Genomic DNA, 17,648 nt, shown 5'->3' on the forward strand with positions numbered 1-17,648 from the left:
TTGAAACTGGTGTCAGTGACTTTAATGCAGATAATTTTAAATGTGTCTGTACTTTGAAACTGGTGTCAGTGACTTTAATGCAGATAATTTTAAATATGTTTGTACCTTGAAACTGGTGTCAGTGACTTTAATGCAAATAAGCTTAAATGTGTCTGTATCTTGAAACTGGTGTCAGTGACTTTAATGCAGATAATTTTAAATGTGTTTGTACCTTGAAACTGGTGTCAGTGACTTTAATGCAGATAATTTTAAATGTGTCTGTACTTTGAAACTGGTGTCAGTGACTTTAATGCAGATAATTTTAAATGTGTTTGTACCTTGAAACTGGTGTCAGTGACTTTAATGCAAATAAGCTTAAATGTGTCTGTACTTTGAAACTGGTGTCAGTGACTTTAATGCAGATAATTTTAAATGTGTTTGTACCTTGAAACTGGTGTCAGTGACTTTAATGCAAATAAGCTTAAATGTGTCTGTATCTTGAAACTGGTGTCAGTGACTTTAATGCAATAATAAATACAAGAATACATATACTATGTTATTAAAGTAATAAACAGTTATCACAAAAGGAAAGAAAAAAGAATAGAAGGAAGGAAAATAAACAAATAGATAAAACAAATGTTTAAAGTTACATTCTGTGGTTATCATATTATAACATGTACAAATGTGAAATACAAGCTCAAATGCACTTTTAAAAATGTGTGTGTTCGCTATGAACGGATATCGTCAAACGTATACGCTTGATTCGTTGCCTGTGCCGCCATAGCTCGGCAAAGCACAAATGACAGCCTGTTGTAGTGTTTGTCTCAAAAAATTAAAAGAGAAATCTTGCGCTGTACGAAGAATGTTCGGTTGAGGATACAGTACTAGAGTCTTTAGTTAAAACCGGTTTGATCTTGACAACGTATTATCGATAGTCGTACCTTCCTATTTCAGAATTGATATTTTTTAAAGTGTTAGTAGAACTTTCAAAGTTTAGTTTGTATACTAGTAACACATTAATCATGTATATATTTTAAAAATAAAATATACTAAAGTAGACAAACGTTTTCACTTCTTAATTTTACGTGTTAAAATCGACAAATTCAAAGAAATATTATTTCGTTTGGAAATGGTAAAGTTGGAGGGGGGTGGGTTTTTAAGGACATCAAAGATAAAGCATATTGATTTAATAATCATCCGACCCCCATACAACCGTAGATAAAATGTGTTGAGTGTGTCGTTAAATAAAACATATCCTATCCTTCCTTCCATCTGCTGTTGGATGTCTAACATTTGGTAATTTTGACATATAATCTTAGAGAGGAATTGGGTGCATGTGCAGGGGGAGGGTATTGGAGGTCAAAACCCTTACTTGCTCAAGCTTAAAAAAAATTGAAATGTATTTTTTGGGGGAGCATGGCCCCATATAAACTTCGCTTAACATGGTCTATGACCCTGCACACACGTCTTGGAAACCCGCTACATTTGTTTTTAGCATGGGATTGTTTATATGTACCATCCCACAGACAGGATATCACATACCATGGTCTTTTTGTATACCCGCCGATGGGGATCGATCCTAGACTGACCTCGCATTTCCCAAAAACACCTTTTTAGGTCTAAGTAATGAATAAAAATAACATATAGTCTTGAAAAATGTTACGTAAATCAAACACAGTACCCTCTTCCTCTACCCCTAGAGCGTTACGTAATTAGTAACACCACCTTACATGTAACGCGTATGCCAACAGCTGGCCACTGTCAAAATTTCAAGGCAAATCCCCCACTCATCGACCCCTGGAAAGGTGTTGTACCATACCTTTATGGATATAAATATGTTTTGGAGATATGAGACAACCCCTCAATCAAGACAGTTAAATATGTTCAAAAATTGCGAAATCTCATGTGATCTCTTGTTGGGGAATTCTATACTTGTGATAAGCCAATGAAAACCGAGATCGGTACGAGCCTGTCAAAAGTGTTCCACTTTCAAAAAATCATGGCTTTGTTTTTGCCCTGGATAAGCCAGCGTAGTGAAACCAATGCGGAGTGCGGCGTCATATATGCACCAAACGTAATTGGATTTTCTGTTCTATATGCTTAAATAATAAAAATATTCCAGGGAATGTAGTTTTAATTCTTTTTACAGGCGGCAGCATTGGAACCAATAGTTTGTAACCTGCCACGACTTTGTGGTGAGCATAAGAGTTTAGCAGACAGCTTAGACACAACACGACATCAGATTCGAACAAAAGGAATCTATATCCCCGACGATGAGGATCGGTACCAAGGTACGTCATCGGTGCTCCAGCTTGAGAATTCGTCACCCATGGCAATTTTAGACAACTTCTCTAAAAATAAATAAATAGTCCACGTTTTAATTTTGGGGGGAACCACCTAAATTAGGCCAAAATTTGTAACATCTGATTTATTTTTTGAGCTGATTAAATTCATTACAAGACTATAAATATTACAGATTTCTGCCCATTGAGTTTGCCACTTCCAGTCTCATCCTTACTATGGGAATAGTTCCTGTTTTAACCAGAGGTTGTGCCCACAGTACTACAAGTTATTTATTTCTGAGCTGATTGAATTGTAAATTGCCCACAAAAGTAGTTGGGTTTTTTTTTCGTTATTTCCAAAACACTTTTACTTTTCTGGTTACATCAAACCAAACTAAAGTTATTTACAAAAAACATTTTTATAAAATGGTGGGACAGACTATAGTTGGTAGATCGAACAATCTAGTAGCCTGCCAAACTGCAGACTTTGAGAATCTGATATCCTAAAGTGGATTTCAGTAGATAAAACACTCTGTGCTCCCACTAAGGTCGAATTTTGAACGCACTGACCTGATTTATTAGACTGTAAAATATTTTTGGCTATTACAGCCTGTGTACTATATTAAATTACACCTTACTTAAATCTTCTTGCTTAAATTATATATTTTGGATAATGTATTTTTGGTGCCCCTGGTATTTTTAGTAGTTCAAAACATATTTGATGTGGAGCAGATTTGATGTGGAGCGGAAAAGGTGTATAGCTCAGAAACTAGAATCGGTGACTTAAGGGGCTTGCCACCATCTACTATATAAGATTCTTTCTATCGAGATATTTTTCTTCTGTTACACTGACCTGACCATAAGAACGCAGGAAAAAAAGATAGTCACATATCATGAGTGGATACACTAGACATGAGGTAGCCATTTGATTGGTTATCTAGATATTCAGTGAGTCAGTTCAGTGCTTGCTTCGGGTGCTTGCGTTGCAGGATCGAACCACCTTGGTGGATCCATTCAACTGATTGGGTTTCTTCTTGTTCCAACTAGTGCACCATAACTGGTCAAAGGCCGTGGTATATGCTTTCCTGTATGCGGGAAAGTGCATATAAAAGATAACTTTCTGCATTAGGAAAAATGTAGCGGGTTTCCTCTTATGACTACGTGTCAGAATTACCAAATGTTTGACATCCAGTAGCTGATGATCAAGTAATCAATGTGCTCTAGTGGTGCCATTAAACAAAATAAACTTTTTAGATGTTCAGACCCATCCATGGATGATAGTGTTGAAGGGATGGGAGATGCACTTGGTGAGAGGACAGGCTAAGTATTCATGAAAAGTGAAAACGATGAAAGTTTTCTTCAGTTCAGAACCCATTGAAAAGCTGTGTCATCTTGTGATAATGCTTCTCGCGTTCATTGTGTTTTTTCAGCCATGTTTGAGTCTGCATTACTGGAGAGTGAGCATCTTCTAGGAGAACTGAGTGTCATGACAAGGACGGCGACCCCCCACACCACAAAGACGGCAACCGCGCTACAGGCCATGGAGTCCGCTCTCACGGCTGAGTGTAAAGAAATAGCCAGGTACTGCAGGCAGAGTTCTCACTGGAAACAACTGGGTTTTATCCTCTTTTTTTTTTAAAGTAACAGGTTTCCTCCTTTCTAAGATGAAGACATTATATTGTAATGAAGAAGGGTGGTGAGGTAGGACGTAGCCCAGTGGTAAAGCTCTCACTTGATGCGCGGTCCATTTGCGATTGATCCCCGTTGGTGGTCCCATTGGGCTATATCTCGTTCCATCCAGTGCACCACAAGTGGTATATCAAAGGCATTGATATGTGCTATCCTGTTTGTGGAATGATACATATAAAAGATTCCTTGCTACTAATGGAAACATGTAGCGGGTTTCCTCTCTAAGACTATATGTCAAAATTAAAAAATGTTTAACATTCAATAGCTGATTATTAATAAATCAGTTTTGTCTTGTGGTGTTGTTAAACAAAACAAACTTTAACTTTGAACGTTAGCCAATTTTTCAGATATATAAATTATCTGCTTGAGAATTATTCAGAAGTGATTAATATAAAGAAATGTTATTGGCCAAGTACTAAATGTCAGGGCTAGCTCTGCCACTTGCCAAATTCACCGATTATTAAATTAAATTTTATTTTAATTTGGCGAAAGAATTTCATATAATGATTGATATTTTGTTGAAAATAATGGTGGGTTTCTGCAGGTTTTGGCATTTAATATATTTTTAATAATTGTATGGTAGATTATACCCTGGATATACCACTCGTGGAACACTGGCTGGAATGAGAAATAGCTCAGTGGGCCCACTGACGTGGATCAGTCCTAGACCGACTGTGCATAGACCGAGCACTTTTTAACTGGGCTATGTCCCACCCCAATCCAATGACTAGTTCCAAGTTTAGGAGCCTAATTTTCAAAGCTCTCTTGAGCAACACTGCATCATCCTTGCAAGACATTTTTGCATGAGTTTAGTGAATTAGGCCACCAATTGTAGTTCGGAATAGAGGCTATTCAACAATTAATTATGCAATGCAAAATTTGGCATTTTATGTACTACCTATCCCTATGTAATGTTTGTAATGATAAGACCACTGCCCCTTCTAACATTATGTAATACAAATTATGTAATGCCCAATTTTTATACATACTTTAATAATACGTAACTGAATTTATTTTGTTTAGCTTTAAATACCTCTGTAGTATTGTTTACGTAAACTTCATTGATACTTATGTCGCATAAGAATGCAAACATTCATTCACTATTATTTGAATCAAGTGATTTTTTAAATGACTTCATTTTGATAAGTGACACCATTTCCTCTAACTGCTGCTGTGTGCAATTTTACAGATCATTTAGTTATATTGGAAGGAATTGACCGATTCGTGTTTAGTTTATATTTTTTTAATGTGAATGAAGGGAACATGTCTAACATTTATGCTGTCGGGGGAACTGTTTAATTTTCGCCAATAGTTGGGAACAATGCTTATAGGTAGTACTAAACCAAATAACTTCCGGCTTGGTCAAAGTTCGAGGTGCACCGAACTTTTGATAGAGAAGTTAACACCACAAGTCCTGTGATTGGTGATAAATGTGAGTGTGTTGGTTGTAAAAAAAAATAGCTTCACCTGGGCAAAAAATGTATGCAATTTTATTTCATCTAGTACCACTGTGTCAAGTAGCCTTGTGCTTGAAACGTTTGGGGTACCTGTAAAAAAAGTACTCAGATTGTTTTGCGGAACTAGGGTAGTCATAGATGCTACCCGTTAACTCTGAAATGAGCAGCTTCACCCTGAATTTTTTCTGATTCACTTTAAGGGTGAGGGGTGGTAGTATTTATATCTGTGGTGTTTATGTCGATTGATACGCTGCAGATAGGAGTTTTAGCCACACATGTTTCTATTGTCGTCTATGGGATTTGATTTGGTAGTATACACCCTACAAGTTAATTACAGGTGTGAAGTTTTCTACATTTCTTTGGCCACCGACCGAGTTATTTTATGATTAGCCAGAGTTTGTAAGGATGGGTTGAATTATATGAGTTTAGGTTAATTCTATGGGCCATTTTCCATTAATTTATCCTATACATTTTTTTATTGCTTTTGTATCTTTCACATGTGTTTTCTTCAAAATATCTAAATATGGTTGCTTGAATAATCAGGCTTGTTGCACAAAAGTAGTGCGAGTCAGTGAGGTTGGGGGAGGTAGTAGGTGTGGCTTAAATGTTTTCAGTTTATTGAGATATGAACAAAAAAAGTAAGCACCTCTGGACCAATCAGATTGCCGTAAAGTGTATAGATGCAGGGAAAATTTAATTATATCAAAATAAAACAATTGTTTAGAAAACATGTAACTTTTGACAAACTCTCCCTCACTCTCCAATAACATTTCTTGAATGAGTTGCCTTTGTAACACTTTTACAACTAACGGAGACGTTTTGATGACTAAAATTACATATTAAAGATATTTTTTGTTTAGAATATCAGTGTCTATATAAACAGGGTTCTTGTAGTAGCTCAAACCAGATTTTACCTCCCAATAATTTCATACACACAAAAAAATACTTATTATGAATTAAAATGATACATGACTACAACAACCATTAACACACTACTGTAAACATATTGGATTGACAGACACTGGTTTTCTCAACAAGAGAATATATCTTAATATGTAAATTTACTCCTCAAAAAAGGCTCTATTAGTTGGAAGCATTTTACAGTAGCTGCAAACTCAGGATAGTCCTTTTAATGCATCCTGTGGTATTCCCTCCCTCCACATACCGGCCTCGGTGGCGTCGTAGTTAGGCCATCGGTCTACAGGCTGGTAGGTACTGGGTTCGGATCCCAGTCGAGGTATGGGATTTTTAATCCAGATACCGACTCCAAACCCTGAGTGAGTGCTCCGCAAGGCTCAATGGTTAGGTGTAAACCACTTGCACCAACCAGTGATCCATAACTGGTTCAACAAAAGCCATGGTTTGTGCTATCCTGCCTGTGGGAAGTGCAAATAAAAGATCCCTTGCTGCTAATCGGAAAGAGTAACCTATGTAGTGGCGACAGCAGGTTTCCTCTCCAAATCTGTGTGGTCCTTAACCATATGTCTGACGCCATATAACCATAAATAAAATGTGTGGAGTGCGTCGTTAAATAAATCATGTTTTTCTTTCTTTTTTTTCCCTCCCTCCACCTACAGCATCAAGTAATTGTCGACTGGCCCATACAGTTAACCTAACCTCAATATTTCAACCCATCCTTCCCAACCCTGGCAATTAAACATGGCAATTGGCAATGCTGTGTAAGCTGGATAAGTGTTGTCAATTTTCTGCTTTCTTCTTTTTTTTGGTCACCTTTTTAGTTAATTATTTATTTTTTTATAAATGTTTGTAATACTGACAACTTAAACATCTCTCTTACACATTAATTTTCCAATGTTTCATTTCAACTTATTTTCGTGCTTATATCCAATTACGGTTCAAGCTCGCTGTTCTGGGCACATACTTCAGCTATCTGGGTTGTCTGTCCAGGACAGTGGGTTAGCTGTTAATTGTTAGTGGTTAGTGAGAGGGAAGAGGTTGTAGTGGTCTTACACCTACCTATTGAGTCATTAAAACTTGTTAAAACTTGCTCTGGGTGGGAATCGGTACCGGGCTGCGAACCCAGTACCTACCAGCCTTATGTCCGATGGCTTAAGCACGACACCACAGATGCTGATAATTTTCCAACGGCATATATTTTGCCGTGGTCACTTGCTTTATTGCCAGGTTTGCTTTCCCATTGATTGCTCAAATGTGGTTACTCAAGGGAAAAAAGGAAGTTGAAGGCACGTGACAGGAAGTAGACGTTACTGACACAGTAGGAAAATAATAATTGCTAATTTCTATTTCAGATGCAATGAATTGGTTTCTGCAATTCAGACTTTGTCAACAGAAGAAAATTCATTGAAGATACATGCCGTACAAAGAGAGGAATTCAGCTACCGATAATTTCTCAGTGCAATTAAAGTGTGTTTCAATTCTGATTGGACTTGCTATGTATTCAACTGTCAGTGACAGTATGAGACCAGTGAATGATTTCTCTATATAGCTAGAAGGGTGGATTAAAGTTATTCATCAAATTATTTATTCACTTCATGTTGGTGCAGTATCTGGCAAATGCGTAGATCCCTATTTGACTTTATATTCCCATGTGGTTTACAATAAACAGTCAGGGTTTCTGCCAAATGGTAAAACAGGTATGGCGCCATACCCAAAATTTTATTTTTGAAGTTAACTTTTTGACAAAATTAATTACTCTCATCATTACTCTATGATTTTCTTAACCCTAACCCTAAACATAACCTATTTTCTTTCTGGGGAGGTCCCCCATACCCCCTGTTGACTGTGGTTGCATTCAATTCCATAGCGCCATACCCAAAAATTTCTTTCTGGCAGACACACTGACAGTTACCGTACGTAATATAGTTTCATGCTGTCTTTATAACATAACACTATTGTTATGGAGCACGTGATGTTATTAGTCTATGTGCACTGCAAGCTTGTGGCAGTTGTATTTGTAGGCGTATGGGCTCCCATTTTTGTAGGGGGTCGGACTGATTTTTAGCATTACTGCCAAACAGCTTTATAAGGTTGCAAATGAATTACTATTAATTTTTACACAGATTACAACTAATATTGTGGATTCTAATGATAGAAATACATGATGAAAAGATTTCAGGCGAAAGCTCATTTTGCCTGAATATGTCTTCTCTTTTTTCGCCCGAATTTTAGGATTTGCTTTGGGCATGGAGAGGGGGGAAAGTTGCCCCTCCTACCCCCCTACCTCATATACAGTTGATGAAATTGATATCTCTGTAGCTTTGATATTACAATGTGCATTCAATAAAGAAACTGAAATTAATATTCAAATTTTTTTGTGGTTCATATATTCTTCCAGATATCTCATCTACTGAATTTATGTATTTTGATAATGAGTCGCTCACATCGTTGTTTTCATTTGGAGAACTATTTAATAGGTTCTACATGTGTTGGGGGTGTCAGCCAGTTACTATTAGTGCAGTATCTTTAGTTTTGTTAGTTTTCAAAATGAAATGTAGTGATGCATTTATTGGACGGAAAAGTAGTTTTACAGTGTTGCACAGTTGTAACTCTGTGGTATGGTTTGGTACTAAAATGAGTACATTTAATAAAAGTCTTACAAGCCCTAAAAAAAAAAAAAGAAGAGTTTTTGGGAATGTATCACAAAAATATTAGGGTAGGTCGGAGTTTTGTTTTCATTTTATTTATGTTTTTAATATATTTACTGCATTCATACCAGTCCAGGTAAAATGTTATCATGGGTTTAATTCACAAAGCTCTCTTAGGCTTTGCTAGACAACAAAGCATCCTCTTTGCAAGTCTTAGCATTGCACTGTGATGTTGTGAGAGTTTAGTGAATTAGGTCCCATGTCTTTGTTGAAAAATACAATGTTATGATGTCTTCTTTGTTGGGAATGGAAAAATACAATGTTATGATGTCTTCTTTGTTGGTGACCGGCCTCGGTGGCGTCATGGCAGGTCATCGGTCTACAGGCTGGTAGGTACTGGGTTCGGATCCCAGTCGAGGCATGGAAATTTTTAATCCAGATACCGACTCCAAACCCTGAGTGAGGCTCAATGGGTAGGTGTAAACCACTTGCACCGACCAGTGATCCATAACTGGTTCAACAAAGGCCTTGGTTTGTGCTATCCTGCCTGTGGGAAGCGCAAATAAAAGATCCCTTTCTGCCAATCGGAAGAGTAGCCCATGTAATGGCGACAGCGGGTGTCCTCTCAAAATCTGTGTGGTCCTTAACCATATGTCTGACGCCATATAACCGTAAATAAAATGTGAGTGCGTCGTTAAATAAAACATTTCTTTGTTTCTTTCTTTCTTTGTTGGGAATGGAAAAATACAATGTTATGATGTCTTCTTTGTTGGGAATGGAAAAATAAAATGTTATGATGTCTTCTTTGTTGGGAATGGAAAAATACAATGTTATGATGTCTTCTTTGTTTGGAATGGAAAAATACAATGTTATGATGTCTTCTTTGTTGGGAATGGAAAAATACAATGTTATGATATCTTCTTTGTTGGGAATGGAAAAATACATTGAAAACAAATTAGTGTCGTTCCCCCTTCTTTTTTTTTGTTTGGTACATGTAGTTTCTAGAAACATATATTTTTTTAAAAATGTCATGTCATGTCATAGGGTTTTACGTGCACATTCAGAACAAGCTGTTGTAGCGCACGCCTGTCGGCACAAGAGCCGGCCTTGGCCGGCTTTTCCGTCCATGACAGGAAAGGTGGGGGGAGGGGAGAGGAGGGACCGCCTGCATGGCAGGTGCAAGGGAGCACCAGCAGCCCGATTAAATCGGTAGCAGGTGGGTGGGGTGGTGGGTGGGGGGTGTGGGCTGGGGAATCGGTAGCAGGTGGGTGGGGGTGGTGGTGGTGCTATGGAATTTGAATGGAGCAGTTAAATGCCAAAGAGAAATGGGTGCGCAATTTTGATTGAGGGAATTTGGCGCAATTTTGAACGGTCGGTCGAAAGGTATAGGGCTGAGCTAATATAGGTTTTGATATTAGTGAATCAAGAGTAGCTCGTTAATTTTAGACCTTTACGATGCTGTGGTGTCTCCCTAGGTTGCCCATAGGGCCCTTATAAAGGGCCTGACCGCTTCTGGTCGAGGCATCGCCAAGTAATTACCAGCAGCAAGTATTGGGGGTTTGGGTGGGGGAGGTCGATATTCTTTTGTTCAGCTTCCCCTGGGTTTTTTAAAAGGCCTAAGTTAATTTTTATACTTCATCAGAGAAAGAAATATTCAGCATGTCATGAAGTGACTCTTGTGGACTATTTTCAATGCACATCCTACCTCCTCTGTTTTTTTTCTTTGCTATCAGTCTTAACTTAACAAGTTTTATAATTGAGAAAAAAACCCAACAAGGGACAAATTTACATAGCATGTTTTGTAAATTTGGTCCGTATTCTCCTAACAAGTTGCTGGTGGTGTAAGGAATGAGAAGAAAATGTAGTGTGTCTTGTTATGGCAGTTTAGTAAGCCATTTCAAGTGGGTGAAGACTGCAGATGGGAAGGGGGGGGGGGGGGGGGGGGGGTTTAATTGTGGCCTAATTCACGAAGTGCTCTTAAACAAAATCACATCTTTTTTGCATTGCATTGGTAGATTGCAAAGTGGAAAGATTTACAACTCTTTCATTTTCCGTCTCTCTCTCTCCCTGGAGGTGGGATGTAGCCCAGTGGTAAAGCACACGCCTGATGCATGGTCTGTCTGGGATTGATCCCCATCGGTGGGCCCATTGGGCTATTTCTCATTCCAGCCAGTGCACCATGACTGGTATAGCAAAGGTCATGGTATATGCTATCCTGTCTGTAGGATGGTGCATATAAAAGATTCCTTGCTACTAATGAAAAAATGTAGCGGGTAAAAGTGGTTGTAAATGCTATTTCTTAAAACATCAGTAAACCGAACACCCCCCTAAACTGAACATTATATTTGTTCTCAAGGGTATTCGGTTTAGAGGAGTTATATATATATATTCACCGAGCGAAAGCGAGGAGTATAAAACAATTGCCAAACAAGTTTCGTAAAATTTGTATGCTTCTCCCGCGAATGTTCTACTTTATTTATTATCTACAAACTATGATGTATAACAAATGTTAAATATGATTGTAATCGCATCACAATTGATGTTAATAACATTCAGAGATGTCAATTACACTGATGCGGAATGATGTAAAAAATTTTTTATTAAAACAAATTATTTAGGAACTATTTGGTTTGGTTGTATACATGTAGACATCGTAGGCAACGAGGCATTCGACACTCGTGGACTTGCAGCTCTTTCAGGTTAAATAAAATAACTGGTTACTGTTTTAAGATGCCAGATTTTAACCTGCGAAGGCTTGAATGGTGAATGTCGAGCGTGACGTCATTCGCCATTTGGCCTTGCTCGATGCACGGTCAGTGTGGGATCGATTCCCATCGGTGGGCCCATTGGGCTATTTCTCGTTCCAGCCAGTGCACCACGACTGGTATATCAAAGGCTGTGGTATGTACTACCTTGTCTGTGGGATGGTGCATATAAAAGATCCCTTGCTGCTCATGAAGTGGCAACAGCGGGTTTCCTTTCTCAATATATGTGTGGTCCTTAACCATATGGATGACTCCATGTAACCATAAATAAAATGTGTTGAGTGCATCGTTAAATAAAACATTTCTTTCTTTTTCTTTCTTTCACCATTGGCCTAATCAGGATAAAGCGGCTATTCTCCGTCTATAATCTCAGCACTCAGCAATGTCGCAGATTATTGGACCAAGTTTAGTTTGGAGACATGGTTAATGAAGCCATATACATGGTAAATTACATGCCAAAGAGACTCGAGGATGTGACAAGTATTACCAAAATAAATTGTTCATTAATAGTTCTTTTGTTCCAGAACCATGCGATAGAAATAGATTAATTAATGGGATGGTGCAACAAAGATAATTAGAAAGGAGAATGAAGAAATGTTTTATTTAACAACTTGCTTAAAACATTTTTAATTACAGATAAAACATGTATATGGCATCGAAAAACTAGTTAAGGTAGTACTAAACCAAATAACTTCCAGCTGGGTCAAATTTTTAGGTGCACCGAACGTTTGATGCACCGAAGTGAACACCACAAGTCCTGTGATTGGTGATAAATGTGAGAGTGTTGGTTGTAAAAAAAAATTGTTTTATCTGGCCAAAAAATGTATGTAATGTTATTTCATCTATTATCACCATGTCTAGTAGCCATGTATGGGATACCTGTGAAAAAGGTACTGGAATTTTATGTGGAACTAAGGTAGTTATAGACGCTACCCGTTGTTTCAGAAATGAACAGCTTGACCCCCAATTTTTTCTGATTCACTTTAAGGGCGAGGGGTGGTAATATTGATATCCGTTTATGTCGATTGATACACTGCAGGTAGGAGTTTTAGCCACATGTTAGTATTGTCGTCTGTGGTATTTGATTTGGTAATATACACCCTTAAGGACCACACAGATAATTAGAAAACTTGCTTTCACCACTCCATAGACTACTATTTTTTATTTGCGACCAGTAGACCCATAGTAACATGTAGTGGGGGAGTGGGGCACAATCTCTCATGGAGGGAACACAGCCTCTTAAAGATGGGGAGGGGAGGCACAAGCCATATTTTTATTTATAGAGTAGAACGAAAAAAACAAAACCTGTACATTTACATCCTCGAGAGGGGGAACATGTACAAATCACAACCGGTGTTACACAAGGGGCCGGACGTAGCCCAGTGATACAGCACTCGCTCAATGCGCGGTCGGCCTGGGATCGATCTGCGTCGGTGGGCCCATTGGACTATTTCTCCAGTGCACCACGACTGGTATATCAAAGGCCATGGTATGTACTACCCTGTCTGTGGGATGGTGCATATAAAAGATCCCTTGCTGCTAATCGAAAAAAGCCCATGAAGTGGCGACAGCGGGTTTTTTCTCTCATTATCTGTGTGGTCCTTAAGCATATGTTTGACGCCATATAACCGTAAATAAAATGTGTCGAGTGCGTCGTTAAATAAAACATCTTTCTTTCTTGTTACACTGGCTGGAAAGAGAAATGGACCAATTGATGTGGTACAAATAATACTAAAAATGTCCTGGTATTTGTGCAATAGTTGTGTGATGGAGGCTTGACGAAGCTCAGTGGTAAAGCTCCCGCTCAGTGCGTGATCGATCCCCGTCGGTGGGCCCATTGGACCATTTCTCATTCCAGCCAGTGCACCACGACTGGTATATCAAAGGCTGTGGTATGTACTACCCTGTCTGTGGGATGGTGCATATAAAATATTCCTTGTTGCTAATCGTGAAGTGGCGACAGTGGGTTTCCTCTTTCAATATCTGCGTGGTCCTTAACCATGTCCGACGCCATATAACCATAAAAAAAAAATGTGTTGAATATGTCGTTAAATAAAACATTTCCTTCCTTCCTTTCTTCATTGGATGATATTCATTCCAGCCAGTGCACCACGACTGGTATATCAAAGGCCGTGGTATGTACTACCCTGTCTGTGGGATGGTGCATATAAAAGATCCCTTGCTGCTAATCGAAAAAAAGTAGTCCATAAAATGGCAACAGCAGGTTTCCTCTCTCAATATCATATAACCGTAAAAATGTGTTGAGTGCGTCATTAAATAAAACATTTCTTTCCTTCCTTCGTTGGGTGATATGATTTTTAGGAGGAAACAATTTTCCGCATTGTATTCCTTATCAAGTGCGATACATAATGACTGTATGAAAAATACTGCATTGGAAATGGTGCAGAGATTCTGATTGGCAATTAGTTTCCAGACATCCTGGTTCCATTTCCTTGATAGACTTTGTTAGAGAACCCACTTTCATTTCTAAGACTTCTATTTCAGTTTTTGTGCTTTTTAATATAGTAGTGTATTTAATTATTGTGCAGTGGAGTTTTTTTTTTAATCACTTTCTAAATCCGTCTATTAGTTTCATCTGAGTGGACAACATATCGATTACAACAGATGTGTAACTAGTTAGAACATTTTGTTGGAATCATGGCCTTTTCCATAGACTGAGTAACCTGCTAAATTAGTTTGAAGTGCTGAACCATGTTTACCAAATTAGACTACACATAAATTAAATGTAACCAGGAGCATAACTAGAACAAATTGGAAACAAGCTGAAATTTTCATAACATTTGCACTAGAGTATGATAAAACACATATCGAAAGTCCCCCACACATCAACGAATAGCTAACTTGGGAATTCAAGATGGTGTCCAAAATGGCCACCATTATCTTTTTATATTTGCAACAAGTTATACATGTAGTAGAAATTTAAAGAAAATGTCTAAACGTAGGTTTTCAGACACGAGTAACAAGTAATGCAATATTACAATTATTAATTATAGGATTTTGAACGCCATCTTGAATTCTTGAGTTAGCACTTCGTGGATCTGTGGGGACTTTTGGCATGTAGGAGCAGGACTTCGCCCAGTGGTATCTGGGATCGACCCCCATCGGTGGCCACATTGACCTATTTCTCGTTCCATCCAGTTAACCACGACTGGTACATCAAAGGCCATGGTATGTGCTATGCTGTCTGTGGAATGGTGCAACCAATGGAAAAAAGTGGGTTTCCAAAGACTATTTGTCAAAATTACCAAATGTTTGACATCCAAGAGCCCTTGATTAATAATCATTGTGCTCTAGTGGTGACGTTAAACAGAAACAACAAACAAACTTTTGGTATGTGTTTTATGATACTCTAGCCTAAGGGCAACTTTTCTACAAATGTCCACTTGTTACCAATTTGTTCCAGGTTTGGACTATTTTAAGCTGTTTACTCCTGGACTGACTATAAGTGAATTGATGTGTTACATAATAACAGATCTCAAACTGATTCTCTCTCTCGCTCTCTCTCTGCCTAAATAATACAACAAAACAAATTGCACTATTCAAAATGGTATTTTAATATTGTTGCATCAACATTACATGACAACAAAAATACAAGAGTTTACTTCTCTGAACTGATGCTGAATCTTTTCTCTCTCTTTTTTAACTTTTCTCTTTTTTTTTTTCTTTTTTTTTTTTATCATCACGTTTTGAGTCGAGCTTTACACAGTCCTTCTGTTATCCAGTTTAACATTATGGAAAACTAAGACAGTTATACCATTTTGGGTAAAGAATTGAATAAGGAACCATTAAGTGTGAAGGGTTACAAATGCAAGGGTAAAGAAAAGAAAGGTCAGGCAAACGCCTTCCATTCATTAATGTCCCATATGGGAGATTTTTATTCTAAAATAGAAACTGGTCTCGGTACAGCCATCTAACTTAACACTGGTAGGTACAGGGTTCGCAGCCCAGGACCGGTTCCCGCCCAGAGCGAGTTTTAATGGCTCATTGGCCAAGTGTAAGACCACTATATATACACCCTCTTTTCTCTCACTAACCAGACAGACAGTTCAGATAGCTGAGGTGTGTCACCAGAACAGTGTGCTTGAACCTTAATTGGATATAAGCACAAAAATAAGTTGAAATGAAATTCTGAAATAGTTGAGACTTGCAGAGTACTAAGGACAGATTAGACCATTACAGATTCGAAGACGTTTTTGAAGAATAGGGTCAGATCCAGGAATTGTTTTTCCAGGGGTGGGGTACTTGGGGGAAAAGGGCACACGGACCAACTTGTTTGTTTTGTGTTGTTTGTTTATTTGTTGTTGTTTTTTTGTTTGGTAAAGCCAGAAAACAAAGTATGTATTAGTAGAAAAGATTTTATAATTTTAATTCAATGGCCCCGTGGTCCCTTTCCCTTCGCCACTGGACAGAATGTACCACAGCCATTGATGGAAAACATCTAAGTACGACCCATTGCACCTCAAACAAGTGCTCTACCACTGAACTACGTTGCACCCCGTTTGTTATCGATACCTATGTGTTGTAAGCAGTACTACTGAATTCTGTGATGACAAGGGAATCCTCTTGTCGAAAGCTTAAAAAACTTATTAGTTACAGTCCTGTTCCTATAAATTTACATATTTGTTATGCAAATGCTACGTTCAAGGCCCGGTAACACAAAGCACTCATAATTATGTATGGTGTATGTCTGACGTAAGTGCTCCATGTTACCGGGCCCAGGTATTGTAACTAAATCCCCCTTAAGACTTAAGAGCTATTTAACTTGAATCCGTATTTTCGAATTAAGGCAACGCCACATGATACGAGCACGAGAACAGCCGATTGCGAAAAGACAAACATTACGATTTCATTGGTTGCTATTAAATCAGCTATTTTCTGGGCCTTGTAATTTGAAGCATTCTTAAATATTATCACATTGTGTCCAAGTATTGACAGCACTTGCAGTTTCGGGGAAAATTTAACTGTATACGTCAGCCAACAGTGGCATAACGTGGGCGGGACCACAGGGACGGTTGCCCTGGGCACAAAATTCTGGACTGGTGGAAGGGACTCTGGGAGTGCTAACGGTCCACTGGTTAGGGGGTGCAATACTTGCCTTGCCGCGGGCGCTGGCAACCCATGCTAGGCCACTGTCAGCCAATACACACACATATAGTTTGGCTTGAAGCAGGAGTAAATCTAGATGGACGAGATTGTAACTCAAATGTTTTACACGCTTTCATCTAGGGAGTTTTAAAATTCCCATGTAACCAGTTACACGTGGTAGAGTAGGTTTGTCATTATTTGAATCGAGTAACGGGCAATGATTGCTAACGATGTGTTGGCCTTTGGAGATCCCCAACAATTCGATAATTTTTGGTTTATCTAATATAACATCAGTGGCATTTCTTCATCGAGGCAAGCAATATTTTAAATGGACTTGTTCTATCATGAAAGGTCTGATGAGCAATTTGAAAACCCAACACAGCCACAAAACAGGGCCGTAGAAACGATATGTAAAGTGGGGTCACACACCCAAGTGGGAGACACAAACACCACACACACAGAGTAAAACAAAAGAGATAGACACACTGAATATGGCGTATTAAAATAAAGTATGGGGACTGTAACTTTTGATATTTCACACCTATTACCATACTGCATGTATATGGACATTTTGCAGTGAATAAGTGTAGGCCCATGTGTCAAAGATTGTTAAAGATTCAAAACTGTAACTGATTGCCCTCCTGTCTGGATATGAAATATAAAAGTTACAGTCCCCACACTTTAAAAGTAATTCCATATTCAGTAGGGTTATCGTTTTGTTTTGGGCCAACCGATATATGTAGACATATATACAATATTATGATAAAGAAAGCTAATGTTTGAGCCGCAAGTGCCCAAGTCTCA

The 17,648-nt window shown here is 38.3% G+C and overlaps 1 protein-coding gene across 2 annotated transcripts in view; it reads left to right on the forward strand.

Moving 5' to 3' along the window:
• Positions 1-8,687, forward strand: part of LOC121383323 — a 37,759-nt gene extending 29,072 nt beyond the window's left edge. For both annotated transcript variants that reach the window (XM_041513277.1, XM_041513278.1), the window contains exons 14-16: positions 2,129-2,270; positions 3,692-3,842; positions 7,678-8,687. In XM_041513277.1, the coding sequence (XP_041369211.1) occupies positions 2,129-2,270; positions 3,692-3,842; positions 7,678-7,774 (390 nt within the window). In that variant the 3' untranslated portion in view covers positions 7,775-8,687. The remainder of the gene's footprint in view (positions 1-2,128; positions 2,271-3,691; positions 3,843-7,677) is intronic.
• Positions 8,688-17,648: the final 8,961 nt, after the last annotated feature.

The sequence above is a fragment of the Gigantopelta aegis genome, chromosome 10 (genome assembly GCF_016097555.1).
Source record: "Gigantopelta aegis isolate Gae_Host chromosome 10, Gae_host_genome, whole genome shotgun sequence".
Lineage (NCBI taxonomy): Eukaryota > Metazoa > Mollusca > Gastropoda > Neomphalida > Peltospiridae > Gigantopelta > Gigantopelta aegis.